The 27,911-nt window shown below is 49.8% G+C and overlaps 2 protein-coding genes across 2 annotated transcripts in view; one reads left to right on the top strand and one right to left on the bottom strand.

The window, feature by feature from the left end:
- Positions 1-9,993, top strand: part of EFR3B (EFR3 homolog B) — a 47,525-nt gene extending 37,532 nt beyond the window's left edge. Inside the window, exons 19-22 of the mRNA XM_049652454.1 lie at positions 2,006-2,054; positions 3,570-3,676; positions 4,997-5,046; positions 5,445-9,993. Coding sequence (XP_049508411.1) covers positions 2,006-2,054; positions 3,570-3,676; positions 4,997-5,046; positions 5,445-5,550 — 312 coding nt within the window. The 3' untranslated portion in view covers positions 5,551-9,993. The remainder of the gene's footprint in view (positions 1-2,005; positions 2,055-3,569; positions 3,677-4,996; positions 5,047-5,444) is intronic.
- Positions 9,994-12,790: 2,797 nt separating this feature from the next.
- POMC (proopiomelanocortin) lies at positions 12,791-15,902 on the bottom strand. The gene is made up of 2 exons (XM_049652025.1): positions 15,771-15,902; positions 12,791-13,612 (listed from the first exon to the last, which is right to left on the bottom strand). The coding sequence occupies exons 1-2, from the start codon at positions 15,900-15,902 to the stop codon at positions 12,968-12,970; spliced, it is 777 nt and encodes a 258-aa protein (XP_049507982.1). The 3' UTR covers positions 12,791-12,967.
- Positions 15,903-27,911: the final 12,009 nt, after the last annotated feature.

The raw sequence follows: 27,911 nt of genomic DNA, 5'->3' as shown, positions 1-27,911 counted from the left end.
TCAACTCTTCTCTCATTGGGGCACTCGTCTGGAACTTTCCTATGGAAGGAAGGAGGCTCTGACTCCCACTAATTGGAAGAGGGGAATGAGGCTGAACCAAGTGTCCTCCAAGGCCTTCTGGCTCTGCAGGACAGGGAACCTCAAATGTGTCAGGACCAGAGCATGAGCTGGCTGCTGTTTCCTCCAGAGTTGTGGTTCTCCCTTCCGGAAGTTAAGAAAGCCTCGGGAATCGAGGAGTAAAGCGAGGTGGAAGGAGAAATGCTGGCATGTGTACAGAGCTTCCTACTCTCTAATGTCGCCTGGGCCACCAGAATGGGTCCCTTTCCCTCCTGGAGAGTCCACCTAGCTCGGGGGGTGACTTGGTAGCTGAAGCAGGGGTGTGGGGGCTTCCACCCCATGACCTTCTGCCAGGCTACCCTTCTTTCCACCTTCAGCGCACCATGCCCCACCTGAATCCTGTGCTGGCTCCCTGTAGCCTTCTATGCCAAGTTCATAGCAGTTGATCAATAAATGCAGGTTTAGTCAAGCCCCAAACCCAGTACCTGGCATTCAGAGCCGTTTATAGTCTGGACTGGTCCTACTGGATCATGTTACTTCCCTCTCCTCTCTGGCAGAAGCCACTGTGCCCCTGGGGCTGGTCTGCTCGGTCTCCCCCACGTGGTCCCCTTCAGCTGCCGGTCTTTGCTGTAATCCCCTGTGTGAGTCCCTTCCTCCGCACCTTTGTTCTCATGAGCCACCCACTCCTCCGTGCCCAGCTTGTGTCCTGTTTTCTCCATAAGCCTCTCTCTACCTGCCCTTAACCAGCGACCTTCCTTTTCTCTGTTGCCACCACCCAGTTCCCTAGCACCTCACACGTTGGTCAGTGCTGAGTGGCTGCGTGGATGGATGTGCAGAGAGGATGACTCCTGAGAGTGACCGATGGCACAGCTGTCTCAGGCTCATAATTCCTGAGCTAACAGATTGTGCCATTTCTACTGAGGGACCAGCCAAGAGTCCTGCACAGACTCAGTGTTCACTGAATATTTCCTAAATGACTGTATCCCAATACGTACATCTCTGGCTTTTCCAGCCTCCATTAAACACTAAACAAATCAGAAAAATACAGTAGCTCAGTGAATTTTCACACAAGGAATGTACCCGTGCAATCACACCCAAATCAGGGAATAGAACATTGTCATTGCCCAAGAGACCCCCTTCGCAAAGGGAGCCACTAGCCTGTCTCAGGTCACTTCCTGACCTCTGTGTCAGTGAAGTCATTCTCTTCTGTGTCTATTTCTTCCACTTAATGTTATGTTTAAGTGATGGGAGATGAGTGAATCGTGGGGCCCGCCTCGAGCAGCTCAGAGTCTACTGGGGACTACCTGGGACTTAGTACAAACGTTTCATGACTTTCAGCCTCTGGCCTGAGGCGACGATCCATGGGGTAATCCTTCTTTGGGTTCATTATTTGCCACCTCCTTTAATAGGCTCTTTGAGGACTGAGATCCTGGGACCCAGGTCCTTGGACCAGCCCCAGCATGTCTTACCTTTAGTAAATACTCATATCACCTCGGAAGATAATTTTATATCCTAAGCCTTCAAAAGTGTTATCCAGTTCTTGAAATTTACATTTGAGATATTTGCCAACTGCTTCCTCTCGCTGCCAATATTTTCTGTTATGTTCTCAGATTTTTTTGAGTTTGGCAGTGTTTTCTTCCCACGGGGCTTAATGTGACCAGCTAGGGGTGAGGGCGGCGAGTTCTTTTAGGTGATTCTCAGCACTCTGAGGAGGAAGGGACCTTCCCCCTCCATCTCACTGCAGCTCTGTTCTTCAGTGGGGAGCTCTGCGCCTGCCTGCGTGGGGAGCTTCGGGGACCCTGGTGAGAAGGTGGTGTCCTGGGGGCGTTTCCCCCCATCGGGACAGTCTTTTGAGAAGCAAAGGGGCTGCCAGATAACTGAGGAAGCCAAGGCTGCCTCCCATACCTCCATCCCCCTTTTCTGAACACTTCTGTTCCTTCTCCCTCAGCGAGTGCCTGCCGAGGAGATCACCTATGAGACGCTAAAGAAGGCCATCGGTAAGTTGGAGGGGATGCCGGGGCTGGGTCCTGGGGGGAGGCGTGGGTGTGGGCAGCCTGATGCAGGATTCAGCCCAGAGGTAAAGGGAGGCCGGCGGCTTCCCCTAAACTCCCAACAACTACAAAGCTGCAATGATCAATTCTGCTTTCCAGATGGGGATCAGTAGTGCTGCCCAGCATATCCATGTCAAGCCACCCTTTCTCTACTGACAGCTCGCTGCCTGTAAAAGTAATCAGTGGAGGGGCCCTGGGTGGCCCAGTCAATTAAGCGTCCCACTCTTGGTTTCGGCTCAGGCCACGATCTTGTGGTTTGTAAGACTGAGTCCTGCCACAGGGCTTTGCGCTAACAGCTCAGAGCCCGCTTGGGATTCTCTCTCCCTCTCTCTCTGCCCCTCCCTTGCTTGCTCGCTCGCTCGCTCTCAAAATAAATAAACTTAAAAAAAAAAAAGTAATCAACTGAGGGTTGCAGCCAGTTAGGGAAAAAACAATTTTGTATAAACACTTTGGCTATTTTTTGGTGGGTTGTGTTACAGAAGAACGAGCGGACCAATGAAAGATATTAAAAGCAAATCAAGGGGCCCCTGGGTGGCTCAGTCGGTTAAGTATCTGACTTCGGCTCAGGTCATGATCTCACGGTTCATGAGTTCGAGCCCCACATCAGGCTCTGTACTGATGGCTCAGAGCCTGGAGCCTGTTTCAGATTCTGTGTCTCACTCTCTCCCTGACCCTCCCCCATTCATGCTGTCTCTCTCTGTCTCAAAAATAAATAAACGTTAAAAAAAATTTTTTTTAATTAAAAAAAAAAAGCAAATCAATTGATATTTATTGGCAATAGATCTTAAAATGTAGTACCTCATTTATCTGGATTATTGGGCAATGCAGTATTCCAAATAAGAATTTTTCCCAGAACTGATAACAAATTACTCTCAAATGCCAAACGGTTTTAATTTTTGTTGTCTTTGAGGGTATTCTTTCTGAACGTGCATAAAGTGTGAACGTACTTGACCGTCTTCATTTTTGCCGACTCATTTTGGATACTAAAAGGAATATGTAGAAGCCTCGAACTAGACAGCCTCGGACTGCTGGGCCATAGGGACCTAACTTTGTATTGCCTCTTGTGACCTGTCTGGCTTTTCCATCGTTGATGTCCCTTTCAAATTAGCACCAGAATACTTCTTGTTCCAGGAACTCCCTTTGAGAGTCCAAGTGGTAATGCCACTCAGGGCTTTAAAAGCCCAGCTTAAGGATCCACTTACCTAGTTCTCAAACTCTTTCGTGAGGAAAGTGGCTGAGCTCTCAGGCTGAATCAGGAAAAGATCTAGACCTCGTGGGCCAAATAATGGCACCCACCCTCCGTGCCCCGCTATCACCCTGCCCACCAGCAGAAGGCAGAGCCTGAACCACAATCACAGACAGTGCTCCCCTGGAGGGGTCCTCCCATCTTCCCATCTCCAGCCCTTGCCCCCACATCAGCGGAGCAGGACCTAGGGGCTGACTCGGCTCTCTGTACCACAGTGGACAGTGTGGCGGTCGAGGAGCAGGAACGTGAACGACGGCGACAAGTGGTGGAGAAGTTCCAGAAGGCACCCTTTGAGGAGATTGCAGCACATTGCGGGGCCCGGGTGAGTGAGGCACAACAGGGGTAAGTCTTTGGGGAAAGAACAGATACTGGACTTAGGCCCAGGATGGAACTGAGTTTCTAGGAGACTTGGCACTTTTGTTACCCAGAAATTAGAGATTCGGTCCCCCCAACAATGCCCTGGCACTACACTGTTTCCCCCCAAACCAAAAGGCTTGGCTATTAGCCCTACACTCCTTTAAACCTCACAATCTCCATGTAGGGAAGAAGTCCTGACCTCAGGAGCTCCTGTGTCAAGCAGACTGTAAAACTTATAATAGCAAGTAGGCAACTGGCACTTAGGCACACACCCGAGCATCTTCCATTTATTAGCTTATGTCATTCTCATGACAACTCTGTGAGGCTGGTGCCTTTATGCTCACCTCGTCATGGAGTGGTGGGGAAAGGAGCCATGGCTTAAGAGAGATGGCCAACATTTGCAACACAGGGTTCCGCTTCCAACCAGGGGACCCCAGCAGGGGAAGTGGAACAGCCTGGCCCTGGAAAAGAGATTGGAAAGAGAAGATGCCAGATAAGTAAAAAGAAGGACTCATGTCTACGTCTGTACTTAAGGGAAGAGCACAGACTTTTCTTGAAATTGACTATAGGCCAGGATTTGTTACTCACAGTGGCCATCTTAGTGACAGTGAAACATAACTGTAAGCATCCAGAATCCACAAATAACTTCTATTTTATTGTAATTTTTCCTCTCGGTAAAAATACATGTTATTTTCTTTTCCGTTACATATAATGTGTCATATATTTCTAGTATATCATAATACATAATAATAACATAATCGTTTATGTAGATACATATAGATTTTTCTGGGCCTATGTTATTCTAACCTCATGGCCCGTCTCCAGAGGCAGGTGCTGCTGGTTTCATGAGCTCAGAGTTGAGGTCCATCCCTGAACACGTACACAGCCTCACTGTCTGTGCACGTGGCCTTAGTTGGAGCCAGAAGGGACCGGAGACAGCATCCTCCCTAATCCAACTGTGCACAGCTGCTCCTTGGAGTTAAGGGAAAGTCTGAAACCAGCTCTGAGCCTCCTGACAATATGCCTGCCAAGCCTTACTGCCCCGCTCGGAGAAACTCGGCCCCTTAAGGGACTGCCTGCTGAGGTCCTTCTGGTGGTCCTGGCCTCTGTGCTTTTGTTGGGTGGCCCTCCCTGATCTGAACCCGCGGCCAGGATCCGCAGATAAGTGCTGTCGATGAGCTCACACCAGTTCCCTTCCTAAGACGGGACTCTGGACGGGTGGGCTCCCAAGAGCCAGCACAGGTGCGAGGGAGCCCCCAGCTCACTTCCTTCTGTTTGTGTCTAGGCATCACTGCTGCAGAGCAAACTCAATCAGATCTTTGAAATCACCATCCGGTAAGTGGCAGCCCTGGGCAGGGCCCCCTGCTCCCAAGTCCTCCCTCTCACCCCTGTCTCCAGGCCTCCCTGTCTGCAGCCTCTGTCTCCAGGGCTGCAGTCAGCCGCCAGCTCTCCCGGACAAGGAAATCGAGACAGCTCAGTGAACCCCACAAAGAGCCAGGGGCCCCAGGGTCCAGGGCTGGTACTTCCTAAAACAATGATGTCGCTGTAAAAAAGCCTTCAGTAAAACTAGACTTCAAGCTAGATCCTAGAACTTGAAACCTAGGAACCCATGGAGTGACAGTCTCTGGTTCCTGTGCGAAGAAAAACCCAAATCAGCTACTCTTTTTGACTGCATGGGTTGGGACCCAGAACCCGCTTCTCATGCCTTTGTCCTCCGTGTGTCCCTGCCTCAGCCCCCCGCCGAGCCCGTCAGGCACCATCACCGCAGCCTATGGCCAGCCTCAGAACCACTCCATCCCTGTCTACGAGATGAAGTTTCCGGATCTGTGCGTATACTGAATGCCAAAAGACAGAGCTCCTCGGAGGGGTGGGGTCTGAGGGAGGGGTTCGCCCTCACAACCCACCCCTGGGACATGGGAATCGAACTGGGATCTCAGAGAAAATGCACCTTGGTTGGCAAGCACCTCCCCAGCTAAGCAAAATGGAGTGGCGGAGGGGGGCGGGGGGCGCTCCCGGCCCTCCCACTTCCTCCTTGTCTTCCCTGAGGGAGATCAGCCTCCTGCTCCTCTGGGGCCAATAAGCATCCCACCTGCCCTTTGTTTCCTCCTTTGTGTCAGCCTGGAGCCGAGCGCCATGGTGGTCTTTTCAGAGGGAGGCTGGAGTCTCCAGAAGCTCCTCCAGAAGCATGGCGAGGGCTCTCATGGGGACGGGTCGGGGAGCAGAGCCGCCAGTCCCCCGGGAGGGAACTAGACAGAGCCAGGGTCAGGCAGAGGAAGGCACAGACTGCAGTCCAGAGGAAGCGGGGGCAAGGCTCCCAGCTCCTCCTGGAAAGTGGTGGCATACGAGGCTGGAAGATGGCTGCGCTCTTCCAGAGTATTCCCTCCCCTCAGTCCGGAGGCCTCCGGCCTCTGGGTGTCCCTTCCACTCTCCTGCTCATGCCGCCAGTTGTGTCCTTGTGAATCTTTCTAGTATTCATATCGAGCCCTTCCAACAGGAGTCCTTCCAACAGGAGCCCTTCCACGCGGGGCAGGAAAGGATGAAAATGAAGGGCGGCAGCCTGGCCACAGAGAGGGCTGCCCCTCCCCAGGCTCGGCCTGCCTCCTGTAGAGGAGCGGGCGGGCTGAAGTGGGCGCAGTCACGTCCTCTGTGGCATCTTCTTACTTCGTTCAGAGGGAGCTTGTTGGGTCCACCTGTGGCCCTCTCCCTTCCAGATGTTTCTCTGAGTGGAGCTTTCTCTCTCTGATGCCTTTCTTCCTAAGGATCCTAGCATGTTTCTACAGCCTCTGGGTTGCGGGAGGGCAGAACGAGAGAATCTGGTTCAAGACGATCTGGTTCTGCATGGCATGAGAGGAGCCGCAAGGGCCCGCAGGCCTGCCCACATCACTTTCTTTGGGAGAAGCTCCCAGCCTGGTCTGGGGAAGGGGCGGGGGAGGAGGTTATGGGGAGTAGCACTTTGCATCTCAAGGATGTCAGGAGTCAACCTAGTGGATATTTCGTTCAAGGAAAGAAGGATCCAGCACCTAATACTGGAATGATCTCTTCACTCTTTGGATGAAGTCAGGACATCATCACTGCCAGTTGGCAAAGCTTGAGGCTTGGGGAGAGGCAGTGGAGACCCCTTTGGGTTCTGGGTTTCCATTTTCCCTGAGTGCCATCCGTGTGCAGAGGAGGGGCTGCTGCAGAGCTGGTAGGCCGCTGTGCTCCCCGCCCCCCCCCACCTCCCCCACCCATCCTCCCTCCAGGGGCCTTTGTGCCTCCAGAGTCTCCTGGGCCCCCTCCAGCGGCAGAACCCCATGGTCCAAAATAGCCCTTTTCTTCTCTTCCAGGCAAACATCCCCTAACTTTTCTGAGCCGATGTAACTCACAGTAAGGTGTGAATGGTCAGATGATCCCTCCCTGGAGAATTTGTTTTTTAAAAGAGGGAGGGTGAGTAGATTTCTTGACCCAAAGGAAACCCTTTTGAGGGTACAATTTTAGGCAGTTTGGGGAAGGGTCAGAAGCAGGATGTTTCTGCTAAGGGGAGGGCAAGCTTCTCAGGCCACTCTCCGGTCACACCCATGCACACAGCCCTGTGCAGACACACGATGAAAGCCTGATTAGTAGGACAAATCTGTATTTTCCCAAACTGGGAAAACCTTAACATACGCACTTTCCCATTACATGTGCAATAAACGGTTTGGGTGGAGGGGGCTATCTGATTCTCGTTCCCGTAGTTTCTACCCGTGGTCGGTGCCCCTGTGCTGTGGGCCTGTGGCTTCCAGACAGTCTGCATGATTACAAGGCCCAAGGAGCCTGGCTCCTGTGCCCCACCCGCACCCCACCCCCACAGCTTTCGGCTGGGTTCTATGGCTCTTGGCTAATGCTCAACCCAAATTTATAAGCATGAACTTAGATTTCTCTTTACCTTACTATCTCTTTATTAGGAAACAAAGTTTAAAATAAAATGTGAAGGCAAATAACCTTTGGAAAAAACTTGAGAGAAAAATCTCAATCTTGAGCCACAAACATGTCTTCCCTTACTGGATCTTTCCATCTTTATCCCCTACTTGACTTTGATGAGAAACCTGGTTTCTTTCTCGTGTCTACTTGACTTTAGGGTCTACCCCATGACAGCTGCACCCTGAGCACTGCCCTTTGGGGTCCTGGTCCTGGGGCTTGGGCGTCACGACCTCAGAGCCTCTTTCTAGAGCCAACCCCAGAACCAGAGATCGGTAGTCCCACTCAGATGCCTCCCCCTCTCCCCCACCCTGGGAATAGAGTGAAGAAAAAGGTACAGGGCTCTCATTCTTCCTACACTCAACCCTGTATCTGTCTGAAGCAGGTCTTTCTTTACATCACGGCTGCTTAGCAGAGATGTGCTTCTTTTGGAGAACTAGCCATTTCTCGAGTGCTCTGTTCTCAGTTTCAGTTTAAAAACTTACACTCACTGGAATATTGGATTGCCTGCTGACATGAAGCAGAACCTAGATTCTAGCCAAATATGCCTCAGAGTCAGAAAGTGTAAGGTGACTGTTAACTCAGACAATTACTTGGTCAACACAGCAGCGTCTTACACACACACACACACACACACACACACCCTTCCCGCAGGCTCAAGGAGAGAGGCAAAGCAGAGTGTGGGGGGCTCTCAGACCCTTGGCTTAGAACCACTGCTTACTGCCTTCCAAGCCCTCTGGCGTCTGGCAGTCCTTTGTCACATGACCGACCCTTTTGGCCACGTGTCTCTGTTCTGATTGTAAGCCAGCAAGTCCATCCAAACCAGCTGCTCCCCAGAGCTGCTGAGGACTCTTGCTTCATGCCCAAGGGGTAGGTTTGGTTAGCACTCAAGGCATGAATGTATTTGAGATTTGAAGTTCTATTAATTTGGTTGAGTCATGTAAGTGGATAAGAAGCCGGTCAGCAGAAAGTACCGATATGATGCTGGAGGCTCCTTGTTTCCCTTGCAGGGGGGTCCCCAGTGCCCTGTGCCTGTTCCCATTTTCCTCTCTCTGAAAAGCAGAGATAAGTGGTTTCTTGACTCCTAGATGCCTCCTCACCAAAGAAAGAGCCCAAACAGGTGAGAAGAATTAGAAAAGCCCTCACTCAGAGGCTGTCTTCTGTCCAGCCTCCTATACAAGTATAAACAGATGAGAAGTGAAAAGGTGGGACTGGAACCATCTACAGTACTTGAGAAGTATGAGGGACATATACAAGCTGCCCTTTGCCCTGGGTGTTCTGGGTCCCATAGGATGTGTTTCAGTCTGCCTAAGAGTCACAGCAGTCTTGGGGTACCGTTGAACAGTTCAAAGACCAGACTTGTGGGCTTCCCTGGGGGGCCCCTGGGTCATGATAGCTTCCAGTTGCTATTACGTGGTCCCCAGGCCTTCTGTCCTGGGCACAGAGAGTGTCACCGAGAAGCGAGACCATTTCTCCCAATCCTTCTCTGTGACCATAAAATGGCAGCTGGCCTATGGGGGTCTGTGGGAAAGGACTAGACCTGTGTGTAAGGTTGAGCGTTAAGCTTAAAGGTAGACAGGAAGGACAACTCATCAGAGAGGTCATGCCTGCTTCCCTTAACCCACAGACCCTGGAAGGCACATCCTCCTGAAACAAGGTGTCTTCCTGGTGTCTGAGGAGGTTTAGGGCCCTGTGCTGCCTCTTCATCCCCTAGAAATCTTCTGGTTAGAGTGACCCTAGGTCTGAAGATTGGGCCCGGCCAGCTGGGGAAGTGGGGAGGAGACGGGGACTGTGAGCAGGGCTCTGTGGCCTGTTGGAGTCAGAAGGCAGTTTTCTGTGCTCTCCTTTAGCATTGGCTGGGTTGGCCGGGTTTTTTCTCCTTCAGAGGACCTTGGGGCCTCGGGCGGTCACCTTCCCCTTCTGAGCTCTTCCTCCGTGAATGTCGATTCTGGCCCGTGGAGTGCAGAGCGGCAAATCCACGAATGCCGCAGCATTGCACAGATTGTAACGTGTCTGTGTCCACTTGGACCTTCGTGACCTGGCTGAGAGTGTTATGTGCCCACCTGCACACATGTGTGTGTAGTGTAGTTCATAGTTGGCAATATATGTACATAACAGCTGAATTATTTACATGGGAGTGCAGAATTAGTGCCTGTGGCAGTGTTCTGTATTTTAAACTCATTGAATCAAATTAGTTTTATTTTAAGGAAGGGGAAAGAGGCTAGGGGTTGGGGGGGATTGTAGGAAGAAGAACTCTTAGCAAGATCATTCTTTAGGATTATTAGTCATGGTTTCCCAATGAGTCTTCATGATGCCCTTTGCAAATAAATGTTAATGTTGTCACCACAGTTGTCTATTTGATTTCTTTAAAGTAAATGGTTTTAGGGGGATGCAAACAGAATCTGAAAATACCAACATTAACAAGTGACATTTAGCCACCTCCGCCTACCATTCTTTACTCACCTAACAAGGAAGGAGAAGAGGAAAGGATGCTAGCAAGATGTAAACATAAAGCTCAGGATTCCCAGCATGGGAGCAGCATCTTCAGATGGGAAAGCCTGGGCCATTTCTTCATCACCGTGACTAGACCCTAGCCCCATAATATAACCCACAGTGGGGGAGACTTTATCTTAAGAATCTGGCTTTCTGGGGCACCTGGGTGGCTCAGTCGGTTAAGCGGCCGACTTCGGCTCAGGTCATGATGTCGCGGTCCGTGAGTTCGAGCCCCGCGTCGGACTCTGTGCTGACAGCTCAGAGCCTGGAGCCTGCTTCAGATTCTGTGTCTCCCTCTCTCTGACCCTCCCCTGTTCATGCTCTGTCTCTCTCTGTCTCAAAAATAAATAAAACGTTAAAAAAAATTAAAAAAAAAAAGAATCTGGCTTTCTGATTCCCTTTACACAGGGTTTCCTGGGAAGCATTCAGTTTTCTTTAATCATGAACTCTTAGAGCATCAAAATATGGGGTTTTATGTGCAAGTGCCCTACACAAATGTTTCCCAGCTGGACTTGATCTATGCTACCCACTGGTAGGTCTAGAGCAATTGACACGTATGTGTATCTCTGTGTGTATATAAGCATTTGGGGGTTTCTTGTGAATTGTAAATGTGTGTGGCTGTAAATCCATGGCCTCAGCGTTGTACAAACACCATGGGGACATATAAAAGAAGCATAACCCCTGGCCTCTGCCCTTTGGAGCTTAGAGTTTCCCTAAGGAGAACACAAGACATACACGCAGCTAGAAACTTGCCACTCGAGCTGGTCTGCGTGCCCTCCTATGCTGAGAATGAGGAGGCTCGGCTGGAAGAGATCACAACTTTCCCAGCAGAATTGGACTCAAGTCCAGGCTCGTGTTGTAAAAAGAGTTTCAAAATGGTGGGGGAAGGTGGAGAGTTCGGGCAAAGAGTGAAGGAGGAAAGGAAAAGAGAAGATCAGTAGGCGGAAACATGGGAAATGGGGTTTGGTAAGGAGAGTGAAGCTAATGGACAAGGGTCCTGCATGCCATGTCCCAGAATTGGACATCGATGGAATTGACTCTTGTACCAGGGAATGTGAGGAAAGAGAGATTTTATATACATTAATATGAAGAACTTGTGTGTAATGGGTTGGGGAGGAGAGGGACTGAAGACAAGGACACCAGTTGGTTAGGAAACTGCTGGATGATCAAGGCTGAGCACTGAGAATAACGAGAAAGGCTGCAGCTAGGCAATATGGGGGGGGGGTGCAGTTTGGGAGTAGCTAGAGGAAAAAGAAAAAGACATGAAGGCTTGAGCCTGAGGGACTGGAAGAAGCATCTGTGTATATTGTGTTGTATTTATGCAGACGTGTCTCTGTGGCTGTGTGTGTGTGTAGGTGAGAACAAGTGTTTGAGAATATCTGTGAGTAGCCTGGACATGCAGTGAAATCTGAATTACCAACCCTCAGCTGTCACACGTGGCTTCTCGGTGATAAAAAGACCACATCCATATTCTCATTAGTCCTACAATAGCCCCCACACTAGGAAGGGAGGGGTGGCTGGATGAGAGAACTAAATCTTGGGAGAAGTTTAGTGACTCGCCTAAGGTCACACAGATAGCTCGATCCGGGGAAGCGTTACCATAGCTTCCCACCCACAGCCCACAGGGGCCCCCCCAGTTGCAGCGAGCTTCAACCAATGGGCTCGTTTCAACCAATGTTGGGCTTGCTCTCGGAGGTGTTAAAAAGAAAACCACAGGCCCAAAATGGCACCATTTAGGCCACGTCACCAGGGCTTAATACCCTACCTACCTGCGGTTTCAACCTCCCTGAGAACTCTAAGTCTAATTCCTTAATCAGGCATTTCCTGATAAGCACCAATCAGGTCATCTATCACACAGGCCCTTTCCATTTGCGCACAGGTCAAACGCAGGCCTGTGCAGGCGCATGTGTGGACACCCTCCCACCCCCAAAGGTCAGGTGATCAGCATAAGACTTCCTGCTTTTCCAAGGGCAAGACCTTGCCTGGAACAAGCCTTTCTTTTCTTTTGCCGGTAACTTTCTTGCCCAACCCTCCTTCCTATAAACATCTTCCATCTTGGGGCACTTGGGTGGCTCAGTCAGTCAAGCGTCCAACTCTTGATTTCTGCTCAGATCATAATCTCCCTGTTTGTGAGATCTCCCTGTTGTGAGGCTAGTCGGGCTCTGTGCAGATAGTGGGAACCTGGTTGGGATTCTCTCTCTCCCTCTCTCTCTCTGCCCTTCCTTGGCTCACACTCTCTCAAAATTAATAAAACTAAAAAACCAAAAATTTTAAAAACCTTCCGTCTTATATAACTCCCCTAAGTCTCCCTCTACTTACTAGATGGGATGCTACTGGACTCATGAAGTCACTTAATAAGACCAATTAGATCTTCAGATTTACTCGGTTGAGTTTTTGTTCTTTAACAGAGGGGTGGTGGGGAGACCCTGCACCCTTCCCTTTAAGACCCACCCACGGAGGGGTGGGCATTTTCATTCCCACGATGACCTATAAAACGTACTACCATGACCTATAAAACATACTACCACGTGGCCACACGGCAACCACTGTCTCTCCAATATATGCTGCTCTTTTTTTTTTTTTTTTTTTTTGGTATATGGATTATGTATTTTTATTTCGTTCACCCAACGGACAAAGTCGGAGTCAGGTACGAAATTTGAAAGGTTTTATTTCCTAACTACAGGCAGCTTTAAGAGGCTGACTATCTGGGGCTATCACGGCCTGAGCGAGTAGCACACCCAGGCTGGGAGGTGGCAGGAGGGCAGGGGAGGAGAACGGGCCTTAGGGTCGACTTCCTGGGAAGAGAAGCCTCTGGCCCCGCTGCACATCACTGGCCCTTCTTGTGGGCGTTCTTGATGATGGCGTTTTTGAACAGCGTCACCAGAGGCGTCTGGCTCTTCTCCGAGGTCATGAAGCCGCCGTAGCGCTTGTCCTTGGGCGGGCTGCCCCAGCGGAAATGCTCCATCTTATAGGGCCCTTCGTCCTTCTTCTCGGCCACCTCGGCCTCTGCCACCAGGCCATACTCCAGGTCGGGCAGGGCCGCGGCGCCGTCGGCCGGGCCCTCGGGGCCGAGCGCCGGCTCCGGCCGCTCCCCGGCCAGCTCCCTCTTGAACTCGAGGGGGAAGGTCTCGACCGACTCGTCCTCGGCGCCGTTGGGGTACACCTTCACGGGGCGTCGCTTCTTGCCCACGGGCTTGCCCCAGCGGAAGTGCTCCATGGAGTAGGAGCGCTTGCCCTCGCGCAGGCCCAGCTCCCCGCCATCGCCGCGGGGCCCGGGGCCGCCGTCGCCCGCCGCGACCTCTTCCTCTTCGCGCTTCTGGCCCGCGCTGCCATTCCGGCGGCCGAACCGGTCCCAGCGGAAGTGGCCCATGACGTACTTCCGGGGGTTCTCGGTCAGCGGCTGCTCGTCGCCGTTGCCGGGGAGCACGGGCGTCTCGGCCGAGAGGTCCGGCTTGCACGCCCGGATGCACGCCTGCGGGGAGGGCGGCGAGCGCGGGGTTAGGGCCGCCCCGTCCTGCAGCCCCGCCCCCGCGCGGCGCCTGCGCGCTCCGCCCCTGCGCGCCCCAGACCCTGGGCACGTGTGGGCGGGTAATAGGATAGGGCTTTGGCGGCCGTGGCCTCCTTGCCGAGGACCTGCCCTCATGGCGCCCGCGGACATCCGACTCGGCTGAGGCAGTCGCCTCTTTTGTCCCCTGGGCCCCTTGGTTCTTCTGCCTCGCAGCCACTAGAGATACCCCATCCCATTCGGTGGTTTACTTATCCCAGGGCTTTTGTGAATAGGGTCAGTTCCTTACCGTTATATGCATGATATATAGGAATTGATCAATAAATGGTAAATCGGAGATAGTTGTTGGCATTTAATGAATATTGAATAAATTGAATAAATAAATATGGTTCAGTTCACGTCTGGGAAGGGCATTGGGCTGGAAGTGGGGGCAGAATCTATTCAGGTGGGAGGAATCTGGCCTCCAGAGCCTATATTTTCAATAATGCCTCAACCTGACCCCAGTGATCTGCAAACCTAACTCATGCCCTACCCCAGCCATCTCCCTGTACATGCCTCAAATGTTTTCCCATGCCATCTTGGACTTTTTTGCGTGGTTTTTTGTTTTGTTTTGTTTTGTTTCAAGTCTTTTGAGCTGATCCTGCACTTTCCCGGATCAGTGAGCTTTCAGAGGGAGTGGTTCACTTCCCTGTCACCTCATTCTGACTGGAGGGAGGCGTAAACAGCCAGGATTGTTTCCATTGCTTGGGTCATGGAGCCTATGTCTCTGCTCTCTGTAAGCAGACAACTAAGTACAGTGCACATTTGCTTGGGAAAATGACCTATAGGCTGCAGCCTGGAGTTCTCAGTGATGTGGGACTGCAAAGGAGGAAACAGAATGATCCCACCCCCTCTGTTGAGTTGGGAATTTCATACTCCAGAGATTTAGAATTATGAAACTGCAGAATATTAACCGTGGAAAGCAAAAACTATCTCATGCTCCTCCCCCCTGGACACATAACAAAGCAGGAGGCTCGGGGACATGAAAGGAGCTTGGCCAGTTCCCACGACTCTTCGGTGGCAGAGCTTAGAACCCATGGGTTCTGACCACGCTCGGAGCTCCTTCCCTGGTAGGCTTTCAGCAGGAGAGGCTGTGCGGTGGGTATCTCCCACTGAGAGTCTCTTGGGTCTCTCCCTGAACTGGAACTCACAGAATACCCTGGGCCCGTTCTTTCTATTTTATTGTTTACTATTTTTCTATTTTAATTTTTACTTTCTATTATCTTTCTATTTTGCATGCAACACATGCAGGTTGCCCTGTGTTTTTGAGTTCTCTTTCTCTCTCCACCTTAACTAGCTTCTCCACTGACAAAACACACTGAATGTAGTGACGTACAGTCCACCCTCACAGGCAGGTGCTGGTAGCAGGATGGAGCTCAGTCACTGACACTGGCAGTGTGTCTTTTAGTCCTTGACTTGGTATAGCTTCTCATTTGTGCCTCCCAGTACACACACACACACACACACACACACACAATTCCATCCTGGCACAAAGGGCCTTTACATGCTTCTGGAAAGGCCGTGGAAGGTCAGTCCTCCAGAAGAATCATGAGACATTTGGCACCAGTTAGAGGAAAATGGCACCCGGGTTCTTCCTTCTCCCTCTAGAGATGATTTGTAGTACTACCTAGCTGCCTTTGTAATTGATAGTAGATAGAAAGGGAGTAAAAATGGAATGAAAATGGCAAGGGACACGAGGTTATTTAAAAAGGAATAAAAAGGCTGAAAGGTTGAAAATACAGAATCAATAGAGCAATAACTATTATTACTGTTACTATCACTCTTATTATTTTAATGGTGATATCTCGAAATAGCTTAAACGGAGTGGGGTCTTCATACAAGAAGACAGGGCAGGAAGATAATCAAGTGGAAATTGTGGGCCAGACCCATCTCCCTAAAGCTGCTTCCTCCCCTCCTTGGCTCAATTCTGGCTTCACCCTAGAGATCTGTTTCTGCCCTGAGCTGAGTTACCCATATCTCTGGGAATGAATTTCCCCTTCCCCACTCCCCTTTCTTTCGTGCCTTCCCAGTTCCAGCCCCAGTCCCATCTGAGGCCCAACCAAGATGGCGGCCATAGCCCACATACCAGCAGGTTACTTTCCGTGGTGAGGTCCTGACACTGGCTGCTCTCCAGGCACCAGCCACTCACTTCCATGGAGGCCTGAAGCAGCAAGGCCAGCAGCAGGGCCCCTGGGCGGCTGCAGCACGATCTCGGCATCTTCCAGGCAGGCTGAGGCTCTGCAGAGGCAAATAAGATTGGTGGGACCCCTACAAGGAGCAGAACAATGTTGGCCACTGACCAGGAAGAACTGTGAGCCAATATTAACAACACATTCACTTGTGGAGCTCAAGGCTTTTTGAGGACAGGAGCAGTTCAAGGAGAAGTTTGGTGTGAGTTGTGGTGGAGAGGAGGGGAGCGGGACCTGGGAAATCTATGTGCAATTTCCCCTTTGTCTCCTATTAAAATCAGATCCCAAAGGAGGTTAGGGCTGGAAGCTATTTTAGAGATCATTTGGTCCGGCCCCTTATTTGAGAGATGAGGAAATTATTATCTCCTCTCAGAGAGAGATAATAATTTGGGTGTTCATGACAAGGCAAGGCTAAGTTGTCCTGTTTCCCTGAACTTTCCTATTTCACCATTTTCATGAAGCTCCAGTCCTAACATGCCAGATTGAAGGAATAACTTGGGAAAGACAAAGGATTCTGAAATTCCTGCTCAAGATGGTCTATTTCCCTCCTGCTCCACCAGGATCCTATCATTCTTCAGAAATTGTTTCCAGGGCACCTGGGTGGCTCAGTCGGTTAAGCGTCTGACTTCAGCTCAGGTCACGATCTCGCGGTCCGTGAGTTCGAGCCCCGCGTCGGGCTCTGGGCTGACGGCTCAGAGCCTGGAGCCTGCTTCCGATTCTGTGTCTCCCTCTCTCTCTGCCCCTCCCCCATTCATGCTCTGTCTCTCTCTGTCTCAAAAATAAATAAACATTAAAAAAAATTTTTTTTAATGTTTCCTACAAATAGTAGGTTTGTATAAAGGCAAATAAAACCTCTGGTCAGTGTGGCCAAAACCTCAGCTAACCTAATTTGATGTCTTGTGCACAAATCACTCAGATGATCACTATTTCTCAGATTTCTGCAGCTTTGAGATTTATTTTAAAGCAGAACCCCATTGTTTTAAAACTGGCTCATCTTCTTGAATATATACCAGACCTCCTCTTGTTCTTAGAGCCTCTCAGATGCAGTCTGAAATAGCTGGACTTAAAGACGCTATAAATGTAGAAGGGAAGAAGATGGACCTACAAAGCAGAAGGGCACTACCCACCCCCCATTGTGAGCACCCACCAAAGACACTTTCCGAGAAGCCAGAAAGTACCTGGGCAGATGCTGAAGTCAAGAGGTCAGGATGCAGTAAAGAGGAGGGCAGTGATGCTGCCTTTTGCCCCCTGTGCCCAACACTTTCCTCTAGCTCTCCCACTGCATTGTCCCCCCTCACCCAAGTCAGCTTCCAGAATTGACCCCAAGTTTATTCATTAGCTCACCACCAACCCACAATCATTTTGGATTTCAGAAGATCTCTTCAACCAGCTGTAGAAAGAAACCTCATGGAATGAGAAAAGTAATTCACATTAAGGGGTGGATGACTAATTTTCTTATCTCTCTTAATGGACATTTGCATTTTAAAATGGTTGCCTAAAAGAAACCTCTCATTTGTGGAAGGGTGGCCAAGGCTTTTTTATAGAGAAGGTTTTGGATATGAAAGTTCTCTCTGGCTTTCATTGTCTACTTTAGAAAGCCATTTCCTTTTCTTTGCCCCAGCCCCACTCCCCCCACCCCCCCACCCCAAAGCTGAGCTAGCTCATGGCTCCCTTCTTGAATGATTGCCAGGCACAATGGGAGTGTTTTCAGAGCAGCCATTAGATGGCGCTGGCAGCCAGTGAGCTGGCCCATCAACACCTCAGGCTGAAGGGGCAACTGGGAGAGCATTGATCCACCTTGGTGTCCAGTCTTGACCAGGGGCAGGCTGCTCCTGTTGTAGAATTTTGATGCTCTAGTTCAAGAATGGAGCCCTAAGTTGGTGGGCAAAGCAATTTAGATTAAAGCTCTGAGACCACACAACACATTTGGGCCATAACGATGCCAAGATTTACAAGAGAAGCAGAAAAATGGTAATTACAGGGGCATCTGGGTGGCTCAGTCAGTTGAGCATCTGACTTCAACTCAGGTTTTGATCTCACAGTTCGTGGGTTCGAGCCCCACGTTGGGCTCTGTGCTGACAGCTCCGAGCCTGGATCCTGCTTCAGATTCTGTCTCCCTCTCTCTCTGCCCCTCCCCCTGCTTGCACTCTCTCTCTCTCTCTCTCTGTCAAAAATAAATAAACATTAAAAAAAATTTGAAAGAAAAATCATAATTACATATCACTATGGGCAAGTGTAAAATAACATATTCATAAAGAAAGAAGTAAAATCATACAGATCTGGCAGTCCCCTCAACTATACTTCAGTTCTCCTCAAGGTTGGTCATTCTGGGATGATGATTTCCATTTTCTAAAAACACACCTCATGATTTCAGGCCTACCTGAAAAGCCCCCAGAGAGCATTTCCTCTCTCTCTACCCCACTGACTGTCTGCGTTATACAACATGGTAACATTCTCACTGCCCACCCTGTCAGAGTTCCATTCTATTGCTAAAAAGTTAGTTTTCTGAAAGCAATTTGTTTTCTTTTTACTTATGTGTATTTTCCATTTTCTACAATGAGCAAATATTACCTTGTGTTATTTTTTTTTACAAACAATAAAGCAATGGGGAGATGTCAAATATTGTGCTTTTTGTAGGTAGGGAGAGTGTTATATGTAATACAATAATTGAAAACCTTGGAAAAATAAATAGAAATTTGTAATTTACTAATCTTGATATTAACTTTATAATGGAACTATACTTATTAGAATTTCATATGCATAGATGAACGCTCTTTGAGCTAAACAAAGCATTGTGTTTGTCAGTCTAAAGCTGTACACTGGCCATGCCCTTCTGTAAAGATCAGAGAAGCAGAGATGCAGAGTTTTCTCCTTTCACCATGATACACAGACATCCAGTCCTAAAACAAAGTGCCAACGGCATATTAAACCATCAAATAAGGTGTAATCTGGGCATATCTTCACAATGGACAAAATAAGTGCACACTTGTACTTTCCTTGGCTTCTTCCAGCAATTCTGTGAGAACCACCACCTCCCCATTTATACACGAAGAATTTGGGGGATCCAAATGCCCTGAAGACTCTCCCTCTTTCCCGGGAAACCTCCTTTGCCTGAGACTCCATCAGCTCAAAGGGCTGCTTCCGCCCTGCAATCTAGGGTCTTGGGGCTGGAATATCCACTGTGCGGTCCCGTGGAGGGCACACACGAGGTGGTTCAGAACCTTGGACAGTTCCCACACAGGCCACCTCTTTTTAACCCCAGCTGGGTAGAGGAGACCCGTGTCTTGATGGGAGCTTAGCCACATCGGGTGCGCTAAGGTGGGCAGGGAAACGGAGACTCAGGGCTCTGAATCCAAAGACCTGAATGCAGGGAGTTTATTGTAACTTTTAGCCTTTACTCTCCTGCTCCCATACCCAACGTTCATCTGCGCTAGAGTATATGGTATCTTTTAAGAAGTGACATGTACCCAAGAAAATCGGGAGGAAGAGGAGCCAAAAGACCGGGCTTTCCCTAGATCTCCCCAGAAGTTTGTTGGAGACTCAGCGGTCCTAGCAGCCCAACTCCCCGGAGAAGGCGAGGCAGCAGGCTCCTGGAAGGCACTCACTGCTTTCAGCGTCGCAGCGTTCGCCCAGCAGCCGAAGCCTAGCCCTCTCTGCTCCTCTTTGGGCGGCTTCCCACGCCGCATTCAGGAAACAGAAAGTTTTCAAGAAACTCGGGACCGCCACGAACCTAAGGCTCCTCAAGTCAGCGATCGGAACCGGGAGAGAGCATCCCGAGGCCCCGGGGCCGGGGGTTCCGGGGTAAGAGCGAGGTTCTGCGCCGCTGCGCCCTTACCTGTGGTGGAGAGGCTGCGCTCTGGGCGAGTCCCGCTGCGCCGGGCGGGGATGCTCCTCGGCCTCGCTAGGTCACTTTTCTTCCTTCCTTACTCCCCGTTCGCCGCCGCCTGGTCCGGGTCGCTCTCCTCGGTCCTTATATACCTGCGGGGCTCGCCCGGGTGGGCAACCGACGTGAACTTCCCGGCAGCGTAACCAGCAACTCCCGCGACCATGAGAAGGGGGGGCCACGGGGAGTTCCAGGTAGGGGCTAGCGCGAGAGCAGATGTGCCCGGAAAGGGGGCTGGATCTCTGCCTCCGGAGGCTGGAATTAACACTGTTCCGCTGAAGGGTGCACCTGGCAGCCATCAGGAAAGAACTTAATTAAGGATGGTGTTGGGTCTCCAGGTAGGACGAGCAGGCGGCTTAGCACCCCGGTGTGGGGCAGGCCTAGGGCGCCTGCTGAGGTCGTTGAGGAGAGGGTGAAGTTACTTGTGTGCGTGCTTGGACGGGCATCTGCCTCCTTCGCATTTGGAGGTAAATATCACCGCAAAGGGGAGTTACGTCTGTAATGCCTCAGATTTCCCCATCGTTTGGAAACTGCGGTGAAGATGTCATGGGGAATCACAATCCCTCTGTTCCAGGTTAGGGGTGCGGTTGGGAGTTTGGGGGGTAGGGGAAAGGGGGGGGGTGTCCAGAGAAGGTCAGAAGTCACTCACCTGAGGCCCAGGGAAGGCCACCTTCTTGGGGGTGCAAAGTCAAGTTGCACTGCCCCTCCTGGGTCCCAGTCCAGATCAGGCTCCCTCCCGCGCCCCAAATCCCCGGGGGGGGGGGGGGGGGGGGGAGGTGCTGTTGCCTTTGAGTATTAATGAGGAGCGGGAAGAAGTTGCTCTGTGAAGAGCAGGCGAAATACTTTCCCTGTGACCTCTACCTTAACCTGGAGTAAAGAAGCAGAAAAAACTGTGAGGAGTCATGGGAGTGGAAGGGAGTGTTGGAACTAAACAGAACTTCCAGTCAAGGCGCTTGTTTTATTTTTTTTAATTCTTTTATTTTTCAAGGAGCTTGCTTTAATCTGCCAATCACAGGAGCTTTCTTTCTTCCCGGTCAGATGTTCTTTCGGATTCCCAAGACTCCCTTGAGAAATTCTGATTAGTGACCTTGGCTTTATATGATTCCACAAACCTTTCCTTTTGGGACCCAGGAAAAAAATCTAAGCTCCTAAACAGTAAACACTGTACTTTATCAGCTGGTCTCGCCCTCTTTCCAGGGTCGTCTCCCACCTGTCCATCTTGCTTCCTGGCATTTCAATCATCCACAACGTCCCCATTCTCATGAAAACTACTTTCTCAAGCCGTCATCTCTTTGTCCTCGCCACTCCCACAACTGGGACCTCCTTCCTGTCTCCACCCACCCAGGAAAATTGGACTCTGCTGCATTAAGATTTACCTTGTCAATTATCACCTGTTGTCTGAAGCCTGACTTGGTTAATTGTGCTACCTGGGGCATGAAACACGGCTTTCTCTGCTCACCAGAGACTCCCATTCCCACCCCACCTGTACGCATAGCTTTTATTGCTAGAACAAATTCCATGCTGTCTTCCGTCTCCCCTCCCACCTACTCCTGTCCCGCTACCACCAGGCTTGTGAGTACTCTAAATCAGATCGTGATTTTCTCTTATTTTTCTTTGTATTATTTCATAATACAATGAGAGGCAGCTGGTGGTAGCAGAAAAGCCAGACGAAGAAAAGTTCAGACTGACCCAGCTTCTGTCCTCCTTTGTTAGCTGAGTTCTTCATTCCCTGTAGCAGAACTGAAAGACCTCTGAATTGCATATAGAATCGCTGGGTGGGTTGGGGAACCAGGATCCAAAGGTGGGGCGGGGGGGGGGGGGGGGGGGGGCAAAAGTTGGCTGGAATCAAGACCCAAAGCAGGCTGCTGACCAGATCCAATTAGAAAGAAAACCAGATCACTCCTGAAGTAGGCGGTTGCTGTTCCCACTTAAGCAGATGCCACCAGGAAGGACTGACCTGTTTCTTTAGCACTAGCTTCTCTTTGAAAGCCTAGAACAGGTCACTTTGATTGAGGTGACAATGTGATTCTCCCCCTTTATTGTGACAATGTGGCGAATGACATCGCTGATTTTTAGTGTTACACCAACCATCTACTCCTGGATTGAGCCTAATTTAATTATGCTCTGTTATCTTTATACAGCACTGGGTTCAATTTGCTAATATTTTATTTAAGATGTTTTATCCATGCTTATGAGCTTGGAGTGTAATTTTCCTTTCTTGCAGAATGCTTGTCAGATTTTGGTATCAAATTTAAGCTGTCCTCATAAAACAAGCTGGAAATCTCTACCCGCCACTCTTTTTTTATAGTTTGGTACAATTGGTAGTCAATGGTGTTTATCTCTTCCCGAAATGGTTGAGATAACTCATCAGTAATATCATGTTTATTTGTTGAATGACTTCGAATTACAGATTCAATTACTTGAATAACACTATTCTAATAATCGATTTCTTCTTGTGTCAGTTTTAGCAGGATGCATGCTTCTAGAAATGTATCCATTTCATCTAAATTTTCTAATTTATTGTCTTAAATTTGTTTTTTATATCTTCTTATTATCTTCTCAGCATCTGTGGACTCTCTAATTATGGTCCCCTTTTAACTCTAATGTTGGTAATTTATGACATCTCTCTTTTTGTCTTGACTAGTTTCTTAGGAGTTTATCGATTTATTAGTGTTTTTAAAGAATCAATTTTAGTTTCATTTATTTTCTCTATTGCATGTACACTTTTATCTATTTCTGAAATTTCTACTGTTATTACTTTTTGCTTTCTAATTCCTAATTAGTTGTTCTTTTTACCCTCTTGAGTTGGACATTAAATGAATGCTTTTACTTACATAGTTGATATTCAACCTTTATTCTTTTTGATATATATGTTTATGCTATAAATTTGTTTTAAAGTATGGCTTTAGTTTAATCTCACAAGTTTTGCTATGTTGTATTTCTATTGCCATTTAGTTTAAAATATCTTATTTTCATTGAGAGGTCTGAATTAACCTGTGGGTTACTGAAAAGTATTCTGCTTAACCTCCAAACATTGGGGATTTTCTAGTTATGTTCTGAAACTAATGTTTAGCCTAATTACCCTGTGGTCAAAGACCATGCTCTATTTTATTTCAGTCCTTTGAAATTAGGGGGGTGGGGAGAGCTGCTTAATAGATGGACATATCCCATTTTTATTAATGTTTTGTATGCACTTCAAAATAATATGTATTTTATGGTTGCTTAAATATTCTATATCCTTTCTTTTTTATTTTTTAATTTTAAGTAATCTCTACACCCAACGTGGGGCTTGAACTCATTAGCCCAAGATCAAGAGTCAAATGCTCTACTGACTGAGCCAGCCAGGCACCCCTCTACATCATTTCTAATTATTTGTCATTTTATTTTATTAGTTACTGATAAAAGTGTGATTTTTAAATCGTCCCATTATTTTCATGGATTTATCTTCTTCTCCCTTTAGTCCTGGCATAAAAATAACTTTCTAAAAATCAAATGGTGAATATGGGGCAGTGGTAGAGGGTAATATAGGATCAAGGATAAAGAGAGCAGAAAGGTACTGAAGCATGGTTACGTGCTGATGGGAATAGTCCAGTGGTGAGGGGGAGATTGAGAGGCGGGAATCAAATAATCCAAGTCTTCTACAAATCCAAGTATTAGTAAGATGAGATCCAGAGGAAGAATCTGACCTTGGAACAGTAGAGGGTCTTCCTCTTCCACAATAGTGGTGGAGGAGAAGAAGGAGGTATAGACACAAGTAGACTTGTAGGATAAGCCATAGGAAGATGAGTGGACTTCTCTCTGAACCAAAGCCTTTACCTTTTAACCCGGTATTTCCTGGGAATTATCCTGAGGAAATTACCTAACAGTCACACTAAATGCTGTTCAAGACTATTCATACAACATTGTTTATAGTAGCAATAAAATAAAATAAACATCTATAATGGGATATAGTTATAAAAATCATGGCAAAGTCATGTAATGAAATACTTTGAAGCTATTCAAAACAATGTAGATATTTATTTCCAGACACACAAAAAAAAGCCACTATGTGTTGTTAAGTGGAGAAAGTATAGTAAGATATAGATATAAATAGAGATAAAGATAGGAATTGAGCTAAAGATGAAAAGATTTCAAAGTGTTGGGGCATCTGGGTGGTTCTGTCGGTTAAGCGCCGACTTCGGCTCAGGTCATGATCTCACGGTCTGTGAGTTCGACCCCCTCGTCAGGCTCTGTGTTGACAGCCCAGAGCCTGGAGCCTGCTTCGGATTCTGTGTCTCCCTCACTCTGCCCCTCCCCTGCTCGTGCCCTGTTTCTCTCTGTCTCTCAAAAATAAATAAACATTAAACAAAAATTTTAAAAAAGATACAAAGTGTCAGTAGTGGTTATTCTGGTTATCTAATTACAAACCACTCTCAAAACTTAGTGATTTGAAACAACACTCATTTTGCTCAGAAATCTGCAGTATGATCAGGGGCCAGCATGTCCCTGCCCCAGTTGGCATCAGCTTGGGTAGCTTAAAGGCTGGTGTCTATGATTATTGAAGCCACTCCTTCACATGACTGGTTCCTGGGCTGGAAAGACTCAAACATCTGGGGGCAAGAAGAGGTGGGGCTCCTCAGACACTCCTTTCTGTCTCTGTGTCTCCTTGCCACGTGGTCTCTTGCATGTGGCTGCTTTGCGGGGACTGGACTTACACAAGGCTTATGTCTCCCAAGCATGCACCTGGAGGTGGTTTGCTCTGCCAGGTAGAGGCAGTGGGGGTGGTCAGCAAGAGCTCCCCAGAGAAGCAAATGCTGAGTCGGGCCGAGCCTTAATACAGTAGGTCACCAAGACGAAGAAAGGAAAGGCAATCCAGACAGAGGGAACAGCATGTGCAAAGGGCTTAAGGCAGGAGAAATCCAGTTATGTTCCTGGCACTCTGGGTGCGTGTAGCAAAGGGAGAGAGAGAATACTGGAAACAGAAGCAGGAGGGGAGGAAGTGAGGACCATTTATGGACTGAGTCAGAAGAACACTCGGACCAAATGTCTATGGCAGTGAGGATAATCAGAGGGGAGGGAGCCCGGAGACAGCAAGGGATGATCAGAGAAGTCCAGTGCTCTGCTCCAGGGCCTGGAGACCAGTGCAGCCAGGAGTGGCAGCGGGGAGGGGGGAGATGAGACAAAGGCGAGGGCATGAAGCACAAAGAGGTACATCAATGTGGGGGAGGGAGTCACGGACTCTTCCCTGTCTAAGGTTGTTGTGGCTGCGTGGCTGGCACAAGGCCACGCCGTGGCTTTACAGCTCCACCACCAGACTCCCTGATCCTAACCCCCCTCAACGACTGCTGAACTGTGTGACTCGCAGCAAATTCCCACCCTCTCTGTGCTTAGTTGTCCCGTCTGTGAAACGAGGGAAATGGTTGCGGGAACCCATGAGGCTGTCATGTGGATGCAATAAGGTAACACACGTAAAGGTCTTAGAGCAGAGCCCGACCAGCCCTTCGGAGCGCTAGCCCTTGTCCTTATTATTATAGAAGCGCTGGCCCAGGAGGACCCCGCCTGGGAGGGGGAGAGGGGAAAAGGCAAGAAAGAAGGGAAAGAAGGAAGGAGCATACAGGGGGTCTCTGGACAGGGTAGATGAGGGCTCCTTTAGAGACGCGGAGTGTGACAACCCTGGGGCTGAGGTGACGCACCCACACCTGGAGGTGGGCACAGGGCCAGAACTGCTCTCGTCATCCCAGCTTTTCACCTTTGAGGGTTTAATTGAAAAAGCAGTGTCACCGGGGTGTGAGTGCGTTACAAAGACAGGTGCAGGGGTGGCCTCCAGGGGCGAGGGAAGAGCTGGGAGGACAGCAACAAGGATGGGTGGCTGGGAGCCCAACACGGGAGGGTGGCCTTGCCCTCAGCCTCCAGGCACTGGAGCCAGGCAATGGGGGACATTTCCCTGGGAGAAGAGGAGCCTCTTGGTGGGGGAAGCCAGGGAGCAGGACCCCGCCAGGCCCCGGTGGACCGGCCCTGTGCTGCAGAGAGGAGGGTCTGTGAGAAGGTTACAGCAAGGTGGATGGGGTGACCAGGGTGGGGCGCTTTGGGCACATTCTGCTTCCCTCCCCCACCCAGGAGCGGAGGAGGGAAGGGAGGGCAAGGAGTAGGGGGAGAGGCTGGGAGGGTCACTGAAGAGTCAGGGTCTGTCCTGGACTCTTAGGTTAGGACAGTTAGGCTCTGACTGGATGCAGGGTTTGCGGAGAGGGAATTTGGGCAGAATTTAGTGTGGGGCTGGGGGCGGGCAGGCTGGGAGGACTAGCAAGGGAGGGGGTTGGGGGTGGGGAAAAGCTGAGACATGCCGACTCAGCTACTGTCCAGTCTGCTCTCTGCCCCAAACCAGGCCCCCCAGGCCCCCGTGGTGCCCACACAGTGCTCCCTCGGAGGTCACCAGGTGTGGTGGGCAAGTGCTGGCCCGGAATGCCCAGATCTGCTTCTATCACTCATTCACTCGACAAATGGCTATCGACTCTCACATGTGCCTGGACAGACCTCTCCTGTGGGGGATTCAGCTCTAGGGAAACTGAAAATAAAGTAGTCAGTATTAACCTGAAAAACAGACACTGCCAGGGCGCCTGGATGGCTCCGTCGGTTGAGCGTCCGACTTCGGTTCAGGTCATGATCTCACGGTTTGTGGGTTCGAGCCCCCACGTCGGGCTCTGGGCTGACAGCGCAAACCTCTTGGGACTCTCTTTCTCCCTCCCTCTCTCTCTGCCCCTCCCCGACTCGCTCATGCTCTCTCTCTCAAAAATAAATAAACTCTTAAAAAAAAGATAGGCAATGGCAGTTATTTTGCCAGCAAAAATGGGTTTATTCGGGGGAGGATGGCAACCCAGGGCACACAAGCTGCAGCAAAACCACAAGCAAGTCTGAGGAATAAAGGAGAGGCGTGGTTTTTAAGGACAAAACGGGTGAGTTGGGAAAGCTGTTATAAACTAAAAGGACACTGGAGTAAACTGGGACTTTGACGGATGACTTTTCACTGGTAGAGCTGTTGTCCTGGGTGATGAGAAAACCTTCTCTTCCTCCAGCTGGAGTAGTAGAGTAGTATCCATGTGCAAGGTCAGGTCTAGGTAAGGTCAGGTCGATCTCTTCCTGTCGCCAATTGACCACAGGTGGTAGGGCATGAGAGCTCCCGACTCCATTGCAGTGAGGTTTCCCATTACTAATTTTCATGTCAATAAATAATTACAAGTTGTGATAAGCACAAGGCAGGCAACTGAGTGGGAGAGGGGAGGGCAAAGCTCCTTCGCAGAAGCAACGGCTGGTGCCAAGACCCCGGGTCAGAGGAGATAAGAGAGTTCCAGGAGCTGCTGGAAAGGGAGGAAGGAGAGGAGGGCAACCCTTGGAATGGAGGGACGTGAGGGCACAGGTCTCGAGGACTGTGATGTTGACTTAGATGATGACTTAGATTTTATGCCAAGAACAGAGGGAAACCAGTGCTGGCTGTTAATCAAGGGAGGAACTGGATCCTCTCGAGTTCCTCTAAGACATGGTCCCGGCTGTTGTCCACAGAACCAAGCAGAGGGCGAACAACCAACGGCTTCCGTTTAGAGTCAGAATCAACAGGACTTGGAGATGTGGGAGTGAAGCAAAGGGAGAGCTTAAAGAAGCTTCTGGATTCTGGTCATGAGTCGGTGGGAGCTGGGAGCCTTCAGAGACATGGGGGAAGACTCTGGGGGCATGGAGGAGGTTTGAAGGAGGAAACCTCGAGCTCTGCGGCCTCAGGCAAGTTACTCCTCCGAGTTTCCCTGGGGACTTTCAAAGCCCCATCTCCTAGTGCTCACGAGGGTTCTTGCACACTGAGCAGGTGTAAGAAATGCTAACTACCGGTAGATTCTCGGCAACTGAAACACTAAGAATTCTCCAAGGGGAGCCTGATGGGGGTGGAGAGGGCAAAGAGCTAGCCTCCACAAAGGGGCCCTGAAACCTGGAGCAGAGCAGAGGGGAAAGTCCCTGGTGCCCCCTGGCCCAGGGAGTGGGGCGGGTCCCGCTGCCCCCTCTATCCCCTGCCACCCACACTTCCCGGCCCCAGCCCCTTTCACGGAGCTGCCCGTTCAGCACTGCAGCTGGGCCACTTCTCGGGCCTTCAGTTTGACCCCAAGGGCAGAGAGGAATCAATTTGTGCAGAGAATTG

The sequence above is a fragment of the Panthera uncia genome (genome assembly GCF_023721935.1).
Source record: "Panthera uncia isolate 11264 chromosome A3 unlocalized genomic scaffold, Puncia_PCG_1.0 HiC_scaffold_12, whole genome shotgun sequence".
Taxonomy (NCBI): domain Eukaryota; kingdom Metazoa; phylum Chordata; class Mammalia; order Carnivora; family Felidae; genus Panthera; species Panthera uncia.
This window is presented reverse-complemented; position numbering and strand designations above follow the sequence as displayed.